Consider the following 24,486-nt stretch of genomic DNA (forward strand, 5'->3'; position numbering starts at 1 on the left):
ACAAAGGGTGTGGCCTCCATACTAATTATCTATTTTGCATAAGTATTTGTCAATTAGCTGATTTACTTCTAAGGATGTGTGCTACTTATCCATCCACTTACAAAAACATGTCGCTGAATTTTCCTCCTCGTCAATATCTATAGTCCATGTGAATATAGGTATGACATATTAGATAGCATTGTAATAAAAATATATAGCAAACAAAATATGTGTACATGTATATAGAATGGAATTCTGTCATGATAAGACACAAGTTGATATTATTCCCCACTATTTTTTTTCCTTCAGCCAAGGAAAATGTGTGTGACCTAAGGGGTCTTGTCACTGAGTTGCTTGGCAAGTAGAGACAAAATTCCTAGAGCATGAGTATTTTCTGGCTAAGTGAACAAAAATATTAGGAAATGATATAATTATACATCTTCAACCTCAATTGATAAAAAAAATTGGGGAAAATTAAATGGCAATGTTAAACATTTTGACTCGTATTTTGAGCCTCACAATTCAATGATTTAGACTTGAGTTGTCATGATTTAGAATAAATCCATATTTGTGTTTGAATGCTTTCAACCTGGCCCATTATTTATATAAGTAGGCATGGAAATGTTTATATGCCCCAGACTACTGCTAATTTGGTAATCTTGATACAATGTTTAGTAGTCTATGTGTTCTAGACTACTGCTAATTTGGTAGTCTTGATACAATGTTTTAGTCATGTATGTGTCCTGGACTACTGCTAATTCGGTAGTCTAGATACAATGTTTAGTAGTCTATGTGTTCTAGACTACTGCTAATTTGGTAGTCTTGATACAATGTTTTAGTCATGTATGTACCCTAGACTACTACTAATTTGGTAGTCTAGATACAATGTTTAGAAGTGTATGTGTTCTAGACTACTGCTAATTTGGTAGTCTTGATACAATGTTTTAGTCATGTATGTGGCCAAGACTACTGCTAATTTGGTAGTCTAGATACAATGTTTAATAGTCTGTGTGTGCTAGACTACTACTAATTTGGTAGTCTAGGTACAATGTTTTAGTCATGTTTGTACCATGGACTACTACTAATTTGGTAGTCGGGGTACAATGTTTTAGTCATGTTTGTACCATGGACTACTACTGATTCGGCAGAGTAGATACAATGGTTAGTAGTCTGTGTGTGTGCCCTTCCTTGTAATACATTCATTGAATATATATTCAAACCAGATATAGAGGTGATCTTTTGTATAACATAGAAGCATGTGAAAATATATATATTTTAATCACATATTCATAATGTTTTGGCTGCATGAAATTTTATCAGTGCAAAGATAAATATAATTTGTTTGATCACCAACAATTCATTTCCATCAATTTACCACGACAGAATCCATCCAGACAATGATTTATTTCATGAATTCATAGAATATTCATGCCAGATGTATGTCTAAAAATGGATGCAATAATGTTTAAATTAACATTTTCAGGCCAGGTAATGCAGTCACATTCAGTACATGTACTTCTATGATTAATGTGAGTCTCACAGTACATGAATACCAAATTGTGCCAAATGAGAATGTTATTCATGAAAGTGACCCTTGACCTTGGTTGTGAGTGACAAATGTTACACAGAAACCATTTCCTGTATAATTTGTCTCAGACACATGACTGCAAGGCTCTGATTTGGTGAAAACCATGGTTAGACAAAGAAAAGCAGTTATATGAACTGTGAGCCACCGTTGACATAGCCAGCAAAGATATACTCATGCCATGGTGTACTTCTTGATGGACTCGGTAGCCCTGTCCCCATCTAAATTGTGAACGTGTTTCGATTCAAATTGAATTCAGTTCTCGTGTCCCCATATGCCCTTAAATCGAAGCAAAGGTATACTCAATGGTATACTTCTTGATGGAGTTGGGACTCATTAGTACCAAGGATTGCAGTGGTTCTCTGTGTTATATTCAGTGTTGTACATGTACGGTTATGACTCACCACACCAAGACAGTTTATACATTCTTGTCATTAGAAATATCCATAAACAGGGAATGAAACAACACTGGCATTCTTGGTACTAACAGTAACAGAACACAATATTTAATATTACATTCATAACCTGTGTACTCAAATACATACTGCTTAGGTTTAGATAAAGACCACTGATATGATAATATATATTTTATTTATTATGTAAAATGTAGACAATATGTTGGTAAAAATATAATGTGTGTCACAGTGCAGTGGGAAGACCCTGACAGACCATAACTATTGGTTAATATTTAGACCTAGATTAGATGAAAATGGCAGAATGTACTTGACCTTATAAAGTACATGGGAACTTGGGAGTGTACTTAGGACATAGATGTCCAGTCTATAAAGAGTACATGGGAACTCAGGAGTGTACTTAGGACATAGATGTCCAGTCTATACAGAGTACATGGGAACTCAGGAGTGTACTTAGGACATAGATGTCCAGTCTATACAGAGTACATGGGAACTCAGGAGTGTACTTAGGACATAGATGTCCAGTCTATAAAGAGTACATGGGAACTCAGGAGTGTACTTAGGACATAGATGTCCAGTCTATACAGAGTACATGGGAACTCAGGAGTGTACTTAGGACATAGATGTCCAGTCTATAAAGAGTACATGGGAACTCAGGAGTGTACATAGGACATAGATGTCCAGTCTATACAGAGTACATGGGAACTCAGGAGTGTACTTAGGACATAGATGTCCAGTCTATACAGAGTACATGGGAACTCAGGAGTGTACTTAGGACATAGATGTCCAGTCTATACAGAGTACATGGGAACTCAGGAGTGTACATAGGACATAGATGTCCAGTCTATACAGAGTACATGGGAACTCAGGAGTGTACTTAGGACATAGATGTCCAGTCTATACAGAGTACATGGGAACTCAGGAGTGTACTTAGGACATAGATGTCCAGTCTATACAGAGTACATGGGAACTCAGGAGTGTACTTAGGACATAGATGTCCAGTCTATAAAGAGTACATGGGAACTCAGGAGTGTACTTAGGACATAGATGTCCAGTCTATACAGAGTACATGGGAACTCAGGAGTGTACTTAGGACATAGATGTCCAGTCTATAAAGAGTACATGGGAACTCAGGAGTGTACTTAGGACATAGATGTCCAGTCTATACAGAGTACATGGGAACTCAGGAGTGTACATAGGACGTAGATGTCCAGTCTATACAGAGTACATGGGAACTCAGGAGTGTACTTAGGACATAGATGTCCAGTCTATACAGAGTACATGGGAACTCAGGAGTGTACTTAGGACATAGATGTCCAGTCTATACAGAGTACATGGGAACTCAGGAGTGTACATAGGACATAGATGTCCAGTCTATACAGAGTACATGGGAACTCAGGAGTGTACATAGGACGTAGATGTCCAGTCTATACAGAGTACATGGGAACTCAGGAGTGTACATAGGACATAGATGTCCAGTCTATACAGAGTACATGGGAACTCAGGAGTGTACATAGGACGTAGATGTCCAGTCTATACAGAGTACATGGGAACTCAGGAGTGTACTTAGGACATAGATGTCCAGTCTTTATAAAACCTGTGTACTGTACAGATTTTATGTACCTGATGTTACTTGAAAACAATGTTGATCATAAGGTTTAATTTCTATTCAAGTACAAAATGTATACTTGTGCTTTTATGGTTATGATAGTTACTTCCTTTGAAGCTTTATCACAAAAGTGTGTGTATTTGATTGAAGGTACTATGTAGTAGAGGGAGTGCACCATGGTCTTGTGTACGTACATGTAACATGTAGTTATTGCAGGGGCTATAAACACATAACATAATTACATGATAGAAGTTGACAATAATAGCTATTGTAGTAAGGACAACATTGACACAATGGTGTTAATAAATGTATACATGTATGTCTTCTTAACTTAATAGCTATAGTAGTATATTCATCTTTATCAGATTTGTAAGTATTGCCTAAGTGTGCACATTGAGATGGGGGGGGGGGGGATTGCATTCCACTGTACCCCCTAACAAACTTGCCTCCAAGTCCAATGCCCAGCAACTTCTAGTGATGCCCCAAAATTTGGTAATCCCTGTATCCCCTAATGTGGAGTGACTCGCAATAAAAAACAATTTCTATCATGGTGAACAACGACAAACTATTTTGTCATTCATATACGTAAGAGCAAACTGATGCACGCTAACTGAATAGGGTGGAGGGTGGGATGTGTGTTGTCCTACCAGCCAAGGGCCAATGACAAAATAGACATTTTTCATATCCAAGTAAGCTTATAAAAGTCCATTCCAAATCCAGAATCTGTAAAAAGTCACTGCATATAGGTCAGAATAACGCCCTCAGCATTTGGCTGCATGTATATGGAGAATAATAAAAACTGCACAAGCTGATTTCTTAGAATGTATTCAATCCTAGTGTGTTAATTTGCATTGAATAGGTGAGAATAACTTTGCTGGAGGGTTTGTAATTAAAAAAGGTATACAAAACATGGTGGAGTTGTCATAAGCTTTCATTCATTGATGTGGCAGTTATGATTGGCTTCGTTGAAACTTCACTCGTGAAGTATATTGTGTAAAATTTGGGATATAGGTATAAATAAGATGTTAAGCGTGGAAATAGTTGCTGTTTGATTTGACAATTAAAATGTCGAAGTATATGTGTTGTAAGTATACATACCTTTCATGAGTCTGACCCCTGACCCAGTGTGACCTTTCATGGGATTGAACTCTGACCTAGTGTGACCTTTCATGATACTGATGCCTTCATCATGTTCCCAAAACTGGCTATGACGGTAATCAGTTGAAAATGTACACTTCATTTTTCATAGAAATTATTGAAATTCAATCCTTTCCACCATCTTGAGTAGCCACGCAAGTATTATGCTTTAAACTTATTGTCAAAACGTTTTTTAAAAAATTGATAAAGACAAATTACATCCAAATAAAATAGTGTATCTATGATAAAACGATTACACTGAGTTGAAATAAGTTAAATTTATATTTGTACCAGAACAACCTTGTTTGTTTATTTGGAAATGAAAGACTTCATCCTCTAAAAGTAAACTTGGTTTGAACTTGTCAAAGTACAGACAATCAACTAGCAACTACTTAGTTTTCAAGTTGTAACGCTTGCATTCTTGCGAAGCTAAGATTGTATCACTATAGCATCATCTCATAATGTATACACAGGTAAACGTAAACTATTTAGAGTGTATTTTGAAGGCATGCAAGTCAAAACACTGAAATCATACAAAATATGGAGTGTGTCAAAGATGTGCACAAATTGAACAAACCATGAGGCAAAGTTGATACCTAGAAATGATAGATTACATGGATGTGAAGACACTTCACTCATGAAAACATAGAAGTTATGTATGTATGACTTGTGTTTGCAAATAAACTCATGGAAACAAATTATAAATTGTGTGTGTGTGTGTGTGTGTGTGTGTGTGTGTGTGTGTGTGTGTGTGTGTGTGTGTGTGTGTGTGTGTGTGTGCGCGCGCGTGTGTGTGTGTGTGTGTGCGCGTGTGTGTGTGTGTGTGTGTGTGTGTGTGTGTGTGTGTGTGTGTTGAAGATAGATTCGCTCCTGAAATTGAAACTTTTAGTCGTGTTTAAAATCGATATACTCATAAAAACATCTTACATACAGATTACAAGATACAAGTATGAAAATAGAGTGAGTGAACCTGGTGTATATATATACAGCTCACATCAAGTGAAATCATTTATGTTTTCCTACATATGATATTACAGTTAGCTGTCTATATTGAATTCCAATCACAGTAACTTGTATATGCATGGAATATTCTTTGGAAATGACAAAATTAGGCCATCCTTTGAGAGTTTGAAATTGAAGATCGACATGGCGTATTAATTTGGTAATGTCTAAATCATAAACATATATATAGCATGTTACTGTGTCATCTTCCACTTCAGATTCTGACATTAGTATTCGTTGATTTGTATACATAGTAACATTTAAACAGACAGCATATCAGTATGGATCATATTTCTGTACTGTTGTCATAGCAACTGTAGTTATCTTTTTGGTTGGTTCAAACACAATCCTTGATTGAATGTAGTGAGTAATTTTAGCAAAGTGCATTTGTATTGGTATCCGTCTTCATCTGTATGACTTCTTTGTTTTCTAATGGATCATAACGGCAAGATAATATAAAAATAGAAACACCTGTAGGTTTTTATTTTAAGTCTTTATAGAAACCGTTGTATGCGGACATGTCAGTTTTGACAGTTGCTATGATATTTGTTCTTAAAATAGAACAAACTATCTGCATGCCTTCTAGCAACGTTAAAAAACACAGCAACAGAATATCAAAGCAACTGTAAATCAGCCATACAATTGAGCAGCATCACCACCACCCCTCCCCTGTCACCTCCAAAAAAAAATCACTGAAAACTTAAACATTGCAACAGCAATGAAATCAGGCAAATAACAACAGTAGATTGTTTGATGCCATGTCATGCTTCTATTAACTTAGTAGTAGTAATTTACAACTGCATTGAAGCATTTTAGCAACTTTACAGCAGCAACAAATTGAACATTACATGCAATGCCATGTTTGTCTGTCCATCTGTACATTGTACCAACCCTTCAGTAACAGCTGTACATGCGATGCCTTGCTTGACTGTCCATAGCCCTTGCAGTAACAACTGTACTTGCAATGCCATGTTTGTCTGTTCATAGCAACCATGCAGATGTAACTGTACATGGAATGTCATGCTTGTCTGTCCATAGCAACCTTGCAGTAACAACAGTATATGCAATGTCATGCCATGTCCATCAGTCTGTCTGTCCATCTGTCTGTCTCTGTCTCTTTCTGTAGCAACCTTACAGTAACAACAGTATATATGCACTGCCATGTTTGTCTGTCCATAGCAACTGTGCAGCAGCAACTGTACTTACAATGCCTTGCTTGTCTGTCTGTCTCAGTGTCTGTCTGTCTGTCTGTCTGTCTGTCTGCCTGTCTGTCTGTCCATAGCAACCTTGCAGTGACAACAGTATATGCAATGTCATGCTTGTCTGTCTGTCCATAGTAACTTTGCAGTGACAACTGTATATGCAATGTCATGCTTGTTTATCCATAGCAACCTTGCAGCGACAAGGGGGTACCCATATGATTTCTGACAACCTTGTAAGGAAGCATATAAAAGCTTGTCTCCTGTGGCAACCATGTAACAGAAACAAAAGAATGCTAGGCTTGCCAATCTGTTGATTGAAACTGTAAATTTAATTTGGTGACGGTTTTCTGACAGCACTGACAGTTGGATTTTACATTTGCTAATTAGTAGTTTGTCTTATATATGAAGCAATTTACAAATGTAACTGTTTTGGAAGAAAAGTCAGTAGTCATGACAGAGAGATATGTGTCTCATGTATGGATCCTGTTGTGATGTTACGAAAGAAGTAAAAATAGGTACTTGTGGTTTGTGTAGTTTGGTGTGATTGATAATCAAGACACCAACAAATTATTTTAAGAAGGTTCTTGGCATTGACAAGTCACCTTTGACCTCAACAGAGTTCTTTGACCTTTGAAGTCTAAGGATAATAAAAGACATCTGTCAATGCAATCTCAGTATCTGTAACTTTGGTTCTGTAAACTCACTCTTTTATCGTACTTTACATCAATGTGACTGTGGTAAACACAATCTTCCTATTTGGATGTTGCTTTGACACCATGTTGCTATGGTAATTACAATCTTAGTATCTGATTGTTGTTTTTATGGTAACACTTGAAAGGAAATTATTTTTATCATGAGGTAGTAGTTGTGTCATGCATTTCTTACCTTCAGATTTTATAAATGGTCATTCTATTCTATTTTTGTCTCCAGCTTATAAATCTATGTGTAGAGATGACTAGCCTAGATTCTGTGCTTGTAGATGATTTGGACTATAGATCTGTTGCCGGTTCCAAGGTGTATTGCACGTTTCTGCATACAATGCTATGTATTGTGTACATGCTGAGGGGTTTGCACATGTGCTACTCAGGGGATGGTTGTCACCTGACCGTACCCTGGGTTCACCTGTAAAATCACCCTGTCATTGACGGTGTTTAGTTTTTGTTCTATAAAATCATTCATAATCAAAGGGGCAACATGTGTTTCCATAAGTTCCTGATGAAAATTTATGTCAAACGTAATATAGACAAAACAAGACTAAGCGTAACAACATAAGAGACATCATCTTGTGCAATACATCTTGGAACCGGAAAATTGACTATTACCCACAACTCATAGCCTAGATTCTCAGTTCATTGTTGATTTGTATAGAATTACTGCTTTCAACATTTCACTGTCATGAAGCTACATTTGTATGGCCAAAAGACAGGCACAAGTTCATAGTGGGTTTCAAATTTACACCAGTGTGAGAGATGACATCACTAGCATGATCACATGATTAGAATCAACAATTAGAGTTGACAAGGTAAATATAATTACCATATACATTGATAATCACAATGTAAATCACAAAGGATAGATTTCATGATAGATGTGTTAAAATGAGGTCTGGGTTGTTTCTGTTTGAAATCATTATCTAATTAGGTTTGAATACAATACCGTTAGTGTTATTCTAGGTAAAAGTTATGAGTAATACCAAATCAACGACAAGCATAGAATCTAGGTTTAGAAATGAAATGACTCTAAGTGAAAGCTGTATTCACGAGGTGTGAATTTCATTGTGATAATTTGCATATAGCTGTATTCACCAGGTGTGAATTCATCATGGACTGGTGATCATCTACATAGAGATATATTCACCAGGTGTGCATTCATAGTGGACTGGTGGTCATCTACATATAGCTCTATTCACCAGGTGTGAATTTCATGGTGGTGATCATTTGTATATAGCTATATTTACCAGGTGTGATATTATTGTGATCATCTACATATAGCTGTATTCACCAGATGTAAGTGTCTCTGGTTTATCAGGTAGATGCTACATGTTACACAGTCTTGAAGGTTGTGAAATTAATTTCCCTGTGAAAACAGGTACATGTTCTTTCTTACATGTACCTGATGATGCTCTTTTATAAGTTTTAACAGGGTGAAAGCTAATCAGTCAGAAGTTTTGGAAACACATTTTCATTTGTTTTTTAGTCTTTCTTATATACATGTATGTATCATTTGAAATCAGTAAATATCAATTACTTGCAAAAGAGTTGATAATTGTTATGAATGATATGAAGTCCCTTCAAACTGCAGTATATTTTTTGACCTCCATAGCATTCAAACACTTAATACAAAAATTCAGACATGTTCCATGTGGATGTGTAGTTGAATTTGTACTTGTTTATTGCAAAGATATGCTGTGAAGTGAAATTAGAAGATTAAAACTAACTAATAATTAATGCTCAATTTTATTGTAACAATACTAAAATTGATTATCTTCCAAGATTGTAATTCTGGATGGGATTCACTGTGTGAAATTTGTCCTTATTAGAATTGAGGGCGTCAAGTCACGTTATGTGTTGTTAGTGAATTCAGTGCGATGAGTCATCAGTCAAGGAATATTTACGGACTATGCTGTCTATTGAAATGATCCCCCACTATTGTAGTCAAATCTGTTTTTCTATTGCTTTGTTTTGGGATGGTTGGATTGTAAAATTTAGGTGGTTGCAGATCAGATAAAAAAAAAGTGCAAAGTAATCTTGGCATATTGTATATCGTTACAAATGCATCTGTACGTTTTATTACTAACTTCTATCATTTTGTAGGTCTAACTTGCCTTCACACTGCTATTCTGTATGCTTTAAAGTTTAATAGGTTCATTGTACTACAGAGCAAGGGAGATATACACATGCAATAGTTTTGTGCTCATATCACTTTTTACAAATGGCAGCCATATATGCAGTTAAAGTCAAGATTACTGCATAACTAAAAAACTTTAATACATAGAGATGCCGTTCAAGTGTCTACCCCCATATTATCAGACATGATCTTTGTGCTACTAATACTACTAGTATCTTTGTACTTGATCCTGATCTTTACCTTCTGGATCCACATTTATTAAAACTGAACCAAAGTAAAAATCAATTTCATCCATTAGACATACATAAATAAACTATTAGAGTTTGAGGGGACTGTGGTCTATGAAGACTATGTCTGAAAAACACGACTCAGAATCCAGATGGGAAAAACTTGCATTTTTAATTTGTACGTGGTTGATTTTGTGGATTAAATGACACTTGACATAAAACTATAATATTACAAATATAAAAAGGAAGCTTTTCTAAGATGCGTCTTTTTGATATTCTGTTATATTTTCATTTGCCATACATATACCTACCTTGGGTATAGCAAGCATGAATTTTGGTAGATTTTAATTTTGTAAAAGTTTGACAAGAAATACTAATGTCTATGTATGTGGGTGGGTGTATGTTTGGGGCAAATGTCTCATGATTGGCACTTTTCAGGACTTCACTAAGTTGTGAGGAAAATTGTGTAAAGGTTGCAGGAAATACCAGGTACCTCTGAATCTGAACAGTTAATATTGAGAGAGAAAACATATAGCATACTGTATTGCCAGGCTCTGTTATAATAGCCCCAATGAGGCCACCTTTGAAAGGCAAAACAGCCGATCAATTATCTGTTACTATTTTTAGTAGCCAGGGACTATTTATAGTGGGAGGACGACTATTCTGTTTGCAGTACTCAATTTATAGCAAGGTTTTTCTGAAATAATTAGATAACGTTTTCCTTTCACATGGCTTATAAGATTTGTAAATCAACATAAGATATTCCCCTTCACAATGGTATGTTATTTCTGTTAATGAGTATGAATTATGTAGTAGACTGCTTTGCCTTGCTGATCCTACTTGATTGTCGGTTGTTGTACAGTTTTACACCCACATGATTTCAGGGTTGTTGTCGTCTCCATGACTTGTGCTAATAGCACAAAAAGATGCATATTCTACTGTCTCGGCCTATATACATTAATCCATTATAGTATTAATCTCACCAATATGTGTAGTCATTCTTAATCAACAGGATTAGAGCTATTAAGCAATCTGGAAAATTATTGAAAAAATGTTAGTCTAGTAAAAGTGAGATAGTAGAAGCTTAGAAATAATCTATGTAAATTAATAGATTGATAAAAAAATGTAATTTATATGAAATGTTGCCATTTTGAGCATCTGATTGGAACATGCATACCGTAATTATATTAATATATTTAATTCGCATTTGTCTGGAGAATGTACATGTACTTATCAAATCTATCCATTTAGACAGTTTCCAAAATAATGAAATATTGATGCAATTTTTTAGTGCATATTCATAGAATTTGGAGATTTTTATTTATTCAATGTTTTTTGTTAGTACAATTCACAATCACTTTAAACCATTGTATACGTGTATATACAAAATAAGAATGATACAGTTTGTCCACCAGAAATTAAATTGTAACGTATGGGAACGATTCTATATTACCCGGGTTTGATAAAAAAAACCCAACCCTGCTGTTATCGCTCTTGAAGACGTATAAAATCAATTTTTTGTGGGAGTCTCCTCTCACTTTCACCTGCATTGTGTTAAATTCATCTATAGATGTGTACGAAAATCAATACTGTAGTGAAGTGTACCTACTGTGATGCTACATCACAAAGAATAATTGATTACAAGATTTTAAATTTAGAGCAACAGTATTTGATTTGCCGAAGGGGAAAGCCGATACTAAAATCTGCATGTTCTGTTGATTTGACATGTCATGGATGATTAATGATGACAGAACAAGTGGCTAGGCAGTCACTATAGTTTAGAAAGTGGCTAGACAGTCAACTCAGATACAAAGTATCAATCTAAAGTGGCTAGGCAGGCGTCACAGATACAAAGTAGCAAGATAAAGTTGGTAGTCAAGAAACTGAGATACAAAGTGACAATGTAAGTCAACTTGGATACAAGGTAGCAATAGCAAGTGGCTAACAGGCAGCTTGATACAAACTAACAATAGTAGAGTGGTAACAGGGAAATTAGATACAAAGTAGCAATAGTAATAGGTGGCTAGGCAGGCAACTTGGATACAAAGTAGCAATAGTAAGTTGCTAAGCAAGCACTTAGTACAAAGTATATGTATATGTAGCTATAGAAAGTGGCAAGGCAAACAACTCGTACAATGTAGCAATGTTAGTTGTAATACAAAGTTGCCAGTAGCCATACAATGAAAATATTCACTTCTGTTACACTGTAGCAAACTATATGACAATTACATGTATTACTGCTGAAGATGGGCAACTCAACAAAATAGAGAGCAAGGATTTTTGTGAGGTTTGATGGGGCTTCCTATTGATTTGCATTGCAATCTATACTGTAAAAGAATCTTTTATCCAATGTGACATTGATTTTTTGCTATACATAATTTAACATCAATGATGAAAATAACATCAATAAATCAAACATGACCTAATAAATCTATGTTGTCTTACTCAAATTGAAAGTGTTCTGTCTGTCTGTCTGTCTGTCTGTCTGTCTGTCTGTCTGTCTGTCTCTCCCTCCATTCTCTCCCTTCCTTCCCATCCCTTCCAAAACTGGCCCTAACAACCATGGCCATGCCCTTAGCAACAGTGAAATGATGGGTGGGTAAGTGAATAAAGAATTTAAAAAATGTATGTAAATATGCTTAGCAACAAGACCATGCCCATAGCAACAGCCAAATCATGGTTTATATTGCAAAGATGAAAACTGGGATGGGTAGCTAAGTGACTAAAGATTCCAAAAATATATGCAAATATGCTTAGCAACAAGACCATGCCCATAGCAACAGACAAATAAAGTTGTGCTACAACGCCATTGGTGCCATTTTCTAAATAGCTAAATATTTGCACATACATTCAAAACGATGTCATCCCTTAGCAATGATTTCTAAATGCTTCTACTCTTGTATCAGTAACACTCATGCTTATTGGCTATATATATATAAGCAAAGTAATCAGTTATCAAGCTTCATCATGTAATGAAATAGGATGTGATATTTGGAAAATAAAATTATTCATATCAAATGTACAATCAAATAGATTTCCAAAGGTGATAGAGCAACGGTAAAAATAGTAGCATTACATGAGATATTCTTAGATTTCATGCAGTGATTGTGCTTGTAATCTGATCATAAAAAATGTAGTCACTTTGAATATATGTATATTATTAGAACCATTCCATTATTATAAAGTGTAGGCGTTATATTCTGTAATGTTGATGATTTTGATAAGGGCAAACTAACAGTGGCAAACAAGTACAAATGCATATTTGTTCCCTCGATGTTTTGTCGTTGTAGGGATTCTTCACAGAAAGTTGAGTTTTATCGATGTGTATTGGGGTTGTGATGTATGGATATCTTTGTAGGTTTATTATATAGTCCCCTTCTGTTAGTTTTGTTCTCAAACCTGAGCATTGTCTCTATTTGTATGATTAAAAATAAGTGTTTTGTAGTGATAGTTGCCGTGGTAATTAAGCTGTGTTGTTTGATTGGACTAAAAGTTTGTCATAGGAGTGACGTAGTAGTACTAGTAGGTTGTCCCCACGTGTCTGTCATCGTAGCATTACCTGTTACCGGGTTTGTGAACCTGTTGAAACTTCAGTCATGAAATGTCAATAGGCCTTCCAGACTGCAAACAGGAAATTGAGAATACAGCGCCCCCCACTCAAATTGGGGGTATCATCACCTCATAGTACTGTTTCTTAAGAACATTGTCCCTTGGTATTCTGTAGAAGTGTAAATCAGGGATGTTTGTCATATTGTTCAGACATCGAAGAAAGTAGCAGTGCTATGTGATTAAGGGGCGTCATCGAAATCAAAAGCATCGTAATTACGCGTCGCTACGAGTAAAGACTAGTAACTACTAGTAGCTACGATGTACTACGAGAAACGGGAGATAATGAGGTGTGCAGGTTCATGAATAACTGACAATAGATAATAAGTTTACATTTCTTTGTTTCCCTTAACGATGTCGTCTTTACGCGTAGATACACGTAATTTTTTATCGCCAACACACAATAGATAGTGATTCTCACCTTCCATGTTTCCAATGATGACATCGTCTTCTATCGTAGTTGATCGTAGTTTGACATAATTTTCGATCGTCAAAGAAAACCACGTACTCAGCCAGTAATGTGCTGATGAAACTAGTACTGCACATGTTTTTATGAGTGCAAGTTCATGGGCGATATTCATTAAAAAAAACCAATAAGATATGCACGAAATCAAAGTTTCAATATTCAGTACAAACTAACAGTACAACTTACAAGCTCACGCTTGGCGGCCATGGTAGGGCCAAGAAATGCTGTTGAATTTCCGGGTTGCGGAAGTGCAGTTTTGACTTTTATATCATCGAATAACGGGATTTGTTTTATATATTCTAAAACAACAACTAATTTTTTATGTTTCTCAGTACAGTAACATTCCTAAATGATGGGGTTGAGTTGAGAAATCGCAATGTTCGGCAACACGTGGCGTGATGCATGATGTCGGTAGATATATAAACATAGAGACGCAAGTGATGAACGTATTCAGTTATTCGTAGCCCGAAATTTCGTTATATAAATGACGTTTTTCCTCAAAATTTTGAAGAAACAAAACGTTTTTAGGTGACTTCTAAATCAATCAAATCAAACGATATATTAATGCGAGACAAGCTTTAGTTTTTAATTTGTTTTTGTGGACAATGTTCGATTTCGACTGACGAATCCTGCGACTAGAATCTAACACGATCAATGCACCGTTCAGCAGCCAGACGAAAATGGTCGACATGTTTGTTGACCAGCCGAGAAGTGCATAAGGAACTTGTGAGGCAGTCCGAATAAATAGATGTAAAATCCGACGTTTCGAATAAAAATTCTTCTTCAAGGTATTTTTAGGCAAGACATATTAGGTAAACATCTAAATATATCTGAAACACTTAGTTGACTTACTAGCCGACTGTACGAATGCCATAGAACTTAGAAGGCATCGAATGAATAACATTGAAAAAAAGGAAAGAAAATCTTTTTGTTTCGTTATTTTTTTCACGATGAAGACTACGCGTAAATGGTCGTAGTTTGGGCTCATGAATAACGGACAATAGGTGTTTACTTTTTATTGTCTACAACCTAAAGTACATGAATATGCGTTGAGACTTATGAATATTCACCGTAGTACATCGTAACTACTAGTAGTTACTAGTCTTTACTCGTAGCGACGCGTAATTACGATGCTTTTGATTTCGATGTCGTCCCTAACCAAGTAACCTATACCATGTATACCCCCAAGGTACACACAGACAGGAAGTAGAGTGCCACCATGGCAAATTTTGGAAAGGCCTAGCCATACTGTTTATTCAGGAAGGAAAGATTACCACAGATAAAACACTGTTGATAGCCGTAGAGGAAAGATTACCGCTGATGTGAAAATTGACAACAGACGATATTAAAGAATTTTTGAAATGATGTACATCATGTAGTATTTTAGTTATTCTAATTACTGTTATGATGTGGTTATATACTCATTTATCTTCCGATTCTGTTTTGTTTCAGTTTTTTGGATAAAGTAAATATAGTCAGGCAAGCAGACTATAGTCCAACAGAACAGGTGAGTGTTTGATTTCCTTCAAACATATACATACTATTTCTAGGAGCTCTGAGATCAAATGTCACTATACAGTAAAGCTGTGGTTCTGTGTATTCTTTGTGTTGGTGCCAATACTGAGACCCATGATAACATGATAGCAGTGATCAATATGTTACAATACCACAGATCAATGCATTGTATCATACTGTCGTCCTGTCAGGGTTATCAAAAATCGTGAAATGGCTACTGTGTGCCATATTTATGCAAAAAAAACTACTGGTCAATGATTACTAGGAAAGCATGATATTGACCAGTTTTTATTTGACTTTGGTGGGAAAATGTCAAAATGTTGTCAATACATGTAAACCACACCTAATAGTAGGAACCATGCTTCAATTGTAATTGTCATGTTTAGCTCAGTATGGGCTTAGTTTAGAGTCCCTAGGTTGAACAAATTGTGAACAGCAATTTCTCCATCGGCCGGAGTGATATTTATCATATACCCAGTGTCATATCCATATTGCCGCCATTGTAATTCATTAGGGACAGCACCCTCACATTCATGCAATAATTTACTGTGCCTGTGCACACTTTGCCCACAAGGTCAGTTGAACGATTTGTGAAACCATATTTTCTCCAAAAATAAACAGAATTTGTTTTAATGTATTTTAAGTTAACACTCCATAAGATGCATGATAGAACCTTTACAGACCTGAGATATGGGTTTTTGTGGACCTAAGTAGTATGGCTTATGATCCCTCACAAGGTTTGGCCATAATGCCGCACAACCTTGGTTTGCAAAACCCATATCTGATCCGTAAAGATCAGAAAGAAACCATAAATCTGTAAGGTAACATCATATTTGTCATGTGGTGTTGTCAATGTCTATAGTCATTTGGTATTCCTCACTGATTCATCATAATTCTATAGCATACAGAAGTCTAATAATAGCTTTCAGTGGTTATTTTGTGATGTCTAGGATGTCCTCTGTACACATGGCTGTCTTGATAACTACAATATTTCACTTTCATATTTACTGAAACCTGTGAAGTTTAATCTAGATGAGTGTATGAGAGAAAACAGCTTGTGACATCTAAGGGTAAGGTAGTCATTGATAGCATCATCATAAAGTAGGTCCAAAACTGAACACTCCTGTGCTTCATGGAAGTGAAAGTTACATTCTTTGATGGAGATAGTTGTTAAGATTTCCAAATAATGACTCCATGAGAAACCAGTATGTTTGAATTAGATCTTGACCATGCAGTAAGTTTAACCAACAACCCATGCTATTCTGTATCCAGTGGTATGGTATGTGTACAGGCTACAAATAGCCATGTCATTCTAGAAAACAGGACAGCATAGAATTCAGTGTGTGTATCGTAGGACACGACAGCATGGAAATTCAGCTTGCATCATAGAGCAGGACAGCGGGGATTCCAGACTAGTGTTGATCAGGACAGCATGGAAATTGAGCTTGGATCATAGAACAGAATAGCATAGAATTCAGCATGTATTATAAAACAGGACAGCATGGCTTGCACATTGCTATTTAGAATAGGACAGCATGGATTCCACTGTTTTATGAAATAGGATGGGATGGTTTTCCTGCTGCTACTGATAGCCATGCTACACCATAGAAGGACATCAATGTCACAGCATGGCTTCTACACCCCAGCAAATAATGTTTACACAGATGCAGTCTTGGTACATTCCAAACATTGATAAACATGGAAAGAAAACAAGTAACTTTGTAACAAAAATGACAGGTATTTGTAACAAGAAGTGTCAACTTAAAATGACTATATTGTGTTGACCATGATAACCTACAATACAACATACAGTGATTTATAACTGAAGCACCCATACCAAAGATGACCCTTTTTAGCACAACTGAACTTGTTCAGTAGTGCTATAGGGATCGCCCGGCGTCTGTCTGTCTGTGTGTGTGTGTGTGTGTGTGTGTGTGTGTGTGTGTGGATGTGTGTGTGTGTGTAAACAACTTAAAGTCAAAAACTGCTGAACCGATTGCCATGATATTTGGTGGGTCCATAACCTTGGGTGTCTAGTTGGGAAATTGTTCAAATCAAAATGATCGCATCACAGGTCTGTGATTTGGGTAAAAAAATGTGATTTTTGGTCAAAAAACTTAAACTCAGAAACTACTGGGCAGATTAGTGCGAAATTTGGTGGGAACATTCTGAAGGGGGTGTAAAGTAAGATTTGTTCATGACATGATGATTCTATCAGTGATATGCGAATTAGGGCTAGAAATGTGTCTTTTTGGTTAAAAATCTATAATTCCAAAAGTACTGAGCAGATGGGGCGGAAATTTAATGAGAATGTATCTAGGGATGTATGGATGAAGAGATATTAAGCATACAGTGAGTCCATGAGTGATATGCAAATTAGGTGTAAAAATGTTCATTTTTGGTCAAAAACTTATATCTCAAAAACTATTTAGTCACTGAGTCTGAAACTTGGTGAGATGTTTCTGAAAGTGTTATTCTGCAGATTTTCATCAAAACATTTTGACAAAATTGGCCCTAGCAACCATGACCACGCCCTTAGCAACGACCAAATGGCAGTATATTTTGGTCAAATGCCAACATCATCTGGTAGGCAAATGAGTAAACATTCAAAAAATGTATGCAAATACCGTAGCAACCATGACCACGCCCATAGCAACAGCGAAATGGTCGTGTATTTCACAAAGATAACAGGGATTAATAGACAATTGAATAAACATTCAAAATATGTATGTAAATTTGCCTAGCAACAAGACCACGCCCATAGCAACAGCCAAATGATCACATATATTGCAAAGATAACAACCAGGATTGATAGACAATTTAATAAACATTCAAAAGATATATGTAAATATGCCTAGCAACAAGACCACGCCCATAGCAACAGCCAAATAATCACGTTTATTGAAAAGATAATATCAGGAATTCATACACAAGTGACCGAAAACATACAAAAATGTTTGCAAATATATCTAACAACATGACCACGCCCATAGCAACTGCCAAATGATAGCATGTATCGTAAAGATAGCAACATGGTTGGATAAGCAACTGGGTAGCCATTCAACAAATGACCACTTATTGTTAGCATGGACTACCATATGGATAAACATTTTTAAAAACTGTACAGTTGTGCTACAACGCCATTGGCGGTATTTTGTTTGATACACTAAAGCACAGAGAGCTCCTTTTTGGACACCCTGTAAGTAATAATTTGGTCCAGACTGGTGATCAAGTTCTTTTTCAAGATGATACCTGTGTACCTATATGTTTTGTTGTTTTACTATATCTTTTATTGAATATTTCATTTGGATAGGTTCGAGTAGCAATGTCAGTATTGATGTTATTTATTAACTTGCCATATCAAGTAGGTCAAATTATCAGAGTAGAGTATGTAGTATGTATGTATGTATACATGTATGTATGTATGTATGTATGTATGTATGTATGTATGTATGTATGTATGTATGTATGTATGTATGTATGTATGTATGTATGTCTGTCTGTCTGTCTGTCTGTCTGTCTGTCTGTCTGTCTGTCTGTCTGTCTGTCTGTCTGTATGTATGTATGTATGTATGTATGTATGTATGTATGTATGTATGTATGTATGTATGTATGTATGTATGTATGTATGTATGTATGTATGTATGTATGTATAGGTTTATGTGCATGTCTATAGGTCTGTGTCTCCACGGCATGGTATTAGGATGCTTTAATAGAAGTACATAGTACATACTTTTATTTTCAGTTGTATAAAAGGGTGTTACCCCATAAAGAAGTATTGTCTGTAAAGTACAAGTAGTGTATGTTTCACATTGTGCATGTACTAAAGTTCTTATTTTTCTAAGCCTGTTGAAAGAGAATGTAATATCCCAAGAGATTGGAAAGCCCTTTTGTACTTGGTTAATCAACTTAAAAATAGAAATGCTATATTGTGGAAGACTCAACATCTTTATCCTATGAAAACAATCTGTGGATTATATATAGGTCAGTTGAAACTATGGGTGTCACCTACTTGAGAACTGAACTTTGTTTCATTAAATGCATTCCTATCAGTAAGCAATATGTATGCTTAGTTACCTCTACCTACCTGGATGTCGGCTCCAAACTTTCAGCACCTACTGACATCGTTCTCACACAATTATCTCTTTGTGCAAGTCTCAGTCCATTCTATCACACCTGATGAGAAATGTCTGAAAACAAATATTGATCTACCACTCTGTATGTGGAGAGACATTAGAATGAAAAGAAAATGACATTTTAAGCAAAAAAAAGTATACGTTTACAGGTATGTGGGTGATAATACGTGGCCGCAGTTGTTGAAATTTAACTTGATTACATTAAGTATTGGAATATTGAAGTGTACCGTACATGATAGTGATATTCAGGAAAATAAATCTTGGCAGAATTTTTGAATAAAAACAAAATCAAAAATTTAATAAAATTGAGATAACTGTGACATACACCACACCACTGAGTCAAAGTAATCTCACTGAACAAAAATGCTGTATCCATACAGATGTGCTAATAGTTATACATGTAGTTACAGTGGTTTGTATTCTTGAGAGATCAGAAAGACAATCCTACAAGGGTCTGGGTAACCAAGGCTAGATTATTTGTAGTTGTAGTAATACCTAATCTGGGGTGATTGGAAGGATAGCCTTCCTGCAAGGGTCTGGGTAACCAAGACTAGATTATTTGTAGTTGTGGTAATACCTAATCTGGGGTGATTGGAAGGATAGCCCTCCTGTAAGGGTCTAGGTAACCAAGACTAGATTATTTGTGTAGTTCTAGTAATACCCAATCTGGGGTGATTGTTAAGGATAGCCCTCGTGTAAGGGTCTGGGTAACCAAGACTAGATTATTTGTAGTTGTGGTAATACCTATTCTTGGGTGATTGGAAGGATAGCCCTCCTGCAAGGGTCTTGGTAAGGCTAACCAAGACTAGATTATTTATAGATGTTGTTGCTTTCTATTGAGACTTTGACCTTGACCTCCATCTTCAAGGTCAAATAGCCCAAATAAGTGTAGGGCAAAGAATTGTCCAATAATCTTATAGGACAAAGAAAAGAATAATATTAATAGTATTAATATTGTGAGAGATTAGTCCAGGATAGTATGAAAATGAAACATGTACTTTAAGTTTGAACGTAACAAGCTGTATCTGTGTCTGAGCGAGAATAGATAATGTATATTCAGATTGTACATAAGACGATGTATGTGTGTGTGCATGTTGTAATATATTTGATTGCCTTGAGTACTAACCAGCTAAAAATAGTCACAGAGCTCATTGCAAGTGTTTTATATAGTATTACCATACAGTTGACTTTTTATGAAATATTGATTTAACTTCTTATTTGTATGTAACATTGTGAGTATGGGATTAAATTCAAATACTTGTAACAAAAACAAATATTGCTTTGACCCTAATGAAAGAAACCAGGTCCACTCAGTTGCCATGGTAAATACTGATTAAAAGTACAATGTCTTGAGAACAGGTACACCCCCTCCTCATATAAAGTACTTTGACATTTATCAAATAATGTAGGTTTAAGTCTTTTGTAGAATCTCATAAATTATTGGATGTTATCTCATAAATGTAGTTTTATGTATTGGTGAGATGATTTAGATTGATGCTTAGCAGAAAGAACATTGCATGTGAGGTGAACTCATTATTGTAAACCACAGCCTCTTTTACGGAACAGTCCAAGATGTGCTGTCACTTGTTATTTTTGCAGTGTCGTGGAAGAAATAACAGCTCTGGTTTGTGAGAATGGGTGAACTCTTATCATTCAGTTGGGATTCAGCACAAAAACAGTTTGAATCTATGGCTTGTTTCTTATCGTCGACTGTTTTGCACGAATATGTGCATATTCATCATATACAGATGCAGTCAGATTAAAATCTGATATGGTGAATGTGGCTAGATGTCTTTATGTACCTCTATTTCCATCGTTTTGTGTTGCTTGCTTTGTTCCGGGTGATCACAGCTTTTCCACATCTGACCCTGTGTAATAGAAAATCCCATTTGAATCTTGAGGATCTTGAAAGGTTTCTTCAACCAATCAGCGTGCTTCTTTCAAAATCGTTCAAAGAGACAGTGCCACCACCGATGGGTCGTTTTGTCAATGCAATCCTCTTAGTGTACATTTGTGTGTTTGTTTTAAATTTCTCCAGTGTGTGCAGTTGCCAACGTAACACTCACCCTGATTGTCTACTCAAAAGCGCGAGCTTCAAACGAGATTTTCTTATTACTCAGGGTCAGATGTGGGAAGGTGGCGATCACCCGGAACAAAGCAAACAACACAAAATGAAAAAGACATCTAGCCGCTTTCACCACATCAGATTTTTATCAGATTGATACAGATGATGACAACTTCTGGTCATATCCAATCTGCTCAAATTCAGTGGTCTTTGTATGGGCAGGATCCTAGTAGTAGTAATACATCAACAAAACATTGACTGTATCCATCCCAAGTGGGGTTGTCTATAAAGCAAGAGTTAGCCATTGTCTGTTAGTTAGGTCGTTGTCATCATTAAACTAACAGAAGTAAAAAAAAAATGGCTGATACCAATAGTGTTACTATGGTTACAACTTCCATCTTACGTATAATGTGCCCAAGGGACTAATTTCCCCTAAAATCAAAGTTCTTAAATTCTTACCAAAACTTTGCAATATGTAAGCCTTTTCCTAGTCGTCTTGAAATAATAAAAGTAATGTGGGAGATCACTCTGGTTTCCAAGGAAATTCAACTGTTTTATTTCTCTTTTCCCATGGTGTTAACACAGCAGCCATATTTGATTTGGTGGCCATATTGGATTATGACATGTCTTGATATCATTTTGACCTGTATATAAAAAGTTTGTATGGTTACCCCTCATTGTTTTCCTTGGTTTGTACTGAGAATGGATTGTAGTTTTCTTGAACACAGTAATTTAAAGAGTTTATTTCACATTTTAAAAAGTCATTGCTTTTCAATGATTCAAGTGTTCTGTATTCTGCTTTGTTACAGGATATTCTACGGTGTCGAGTTTTAACATCAGGTATCTTTGAAACCAGGTTTCAAGTGGATAGAGTCAACTTTCAGTAAGTCCCCTATCTTCTTTAACATAGGACTGGTATAGGCATTAACCTTGCCAGCTGCTTAATACATACTGGTGAGGTATTAGTGATAGCTTGATGTTGGCACAGTTCGCCTGGTGTTAACATAGGACTGGTGTAGACATTAACCCTTCCAGGTGCTAGCACATACTGGTGAGGTGTTAGTGATAGCTTGATGTTGGCACTGTTCACCTGGTGTTAACATAGGACCAGTGTAGACATTAACCCTAGCCTAGTGTTAGTGTTTGCCTAGCCTGGTGTTAACATAGGACTGATGTGAGCATTAACCCTACCAGTTGCTAACACAGTCATACTGGTGATGTGTTAGTGTCATCCCTACACTAGTACTGAGTTAGTATGAGGTTGATGCAAGCATTAACCCTTCTAGTTGCTAAATACATACTACTAACAATGTGTTAGGGCCAGCCTAGTGTTCACACTGAGCTAGCCCAATGCTAGCTTTTGCAAGCCCAGTTTGAAATTAAATTAATAGTGTGTTGTATGCTGTTTCACTGACCAAATTTTGAACTTATGTGTATTTTACATTGCAGCATGTTTGATGTAGGTGGACAGAGAGATGAAAGGCGGAAATGGATTCAATGTTTTAATGGTGAGTAATAACCTAACTCCATCCACGTGTTACCATGACAACATAAAAGTATAGTTGTGAAGGCTTGTCTGCCATCTACCTATTAAACACAAGTTTGAAAGTATGTATCTTTGCATAAATATTTTGTCGTGGTTCAGATTTTCATGAATACCATGTCTAATTTCTGCTTTGTTAGCACAACTGAAATAAGGTTCAATAGTGCAATAGTCTTTGCAAATGTGTGTGTGTGTGTGTGTGTGTGTGTGTGTGTAACTGACTTTGAAGTAGAAAACTACCAGATTGATTGCCTTAGTATTTGGTTGGAACATTGCGTAGGGTGTGCAGGTGGCAATTGTTCAAAAGAAAATGATCACATCAGAGATGTGTGTTTGGGTCAAAAAATGCAAAGAAAACCAACTTAAACTCCAAAACTGCTGGGCAGATGGCCCTGAAATTTGATTGGAATGTTCTTAGGGGTATACAAATTAAGGATTGTTGATGACATGGTGATTCCTTCAGTGTTAAGCAAATTAGGGCTAAAATGTTATGTTGGCCAAAACTACGAGGGAGATTAGGCTGAAATTTAATGGGGATGCATCTGGAGATGCGTTAGATGAAGATGTATTCACAATATGATGATCTCACCAGTAATGTGCAAATAAGGTATTAAAATATTACTGATCTCGAAAACTATCTGGCATATGGGGATGAATTTGGTGGGAATGTTCCTGGAGATGTAATTCTGCAGATGTTCAAAACATATTGACACAACTGGCCTTAGCAGCCAAGACTATACCCTTAGCAACAGCCAAATGTCAGTATACTTTGTAAAGATAACAGCATTGTTAACAACAAGGATTGGCACATGGATAGAATTTTTGTTAAAATTATCAGAAACTGCAGTTTTGCTCTAACGCCATTGGCGGTATTTTTTTCTTGTTCTATAGATGTGACGGCCATTATTTTTGTGGTTGCATGCAGCGGTTATAATCTGGTGTTAAGAGAAGATCCAAGCCAGAATAGGCTTAGGGAGTCTTTGGACTTGTTTAAAAGTATCTGGAATAACAGGTAACAGTTTTCACATTGACTTAGGGAGTCAGATCACTTGTACTGTTAGAGTTCTACCTCTAATGATTAACATGGTTTAAAAAAATAGATGTATTGATAGTTTTATCACAAGCTTAAGGAACTCATTTAATGTGTATGTTGA

The 24,486-nt window shown here is 36.1% G+C and overlaps 1 protein-coding gene across 1 annotated transcript in view; it reads left to right on the forward strand.

Moving 5' to 3' along the window:
* Positions 1-24,486, forward strand: part of LOC144437147 (guanine nucleotide-binding protein G(s) subunit alpha-like) — a 51,244-nt gene that overhangs the window by 21,761 nt on the left and 4,997 nt on the right. Inside the window, exons 6-9 of the mRNA XM_078126009.1 lie at positions 15,526-15,580; positions 22,599-22,672; positions 23,239-23,297; positions 24,224-24,344. Of these exons, the coding sequence (XP_077982135.1) occupies positions 15,526-15,580; positions 22,599-22,672; positions 23,239-23,297; positions 24,224-24,344 (309 nt within the window). The remainder of the gene's footprint in view (positions 1-15,525; positions 15,581-22,598; positions 22,673-23,238; positions 23,298-24,223; positions 24,345-24,486) is intronic.

The sequence above is a fragment of the Glandiceps talaboti genome, chromosome 7 (assembly GCF_964340395.1).
Source record: "Glandiceps talaboti chromosome 7, keGlaTala1.1, whole genome shotgun sequence".
In the NCBI taxonomy this organism is placed as follows: Eukaryota; Metazoa; Hemichordata; class Enteropneusta; family Spengelidae; genus Glandiceps; species Glandiceps talaboti.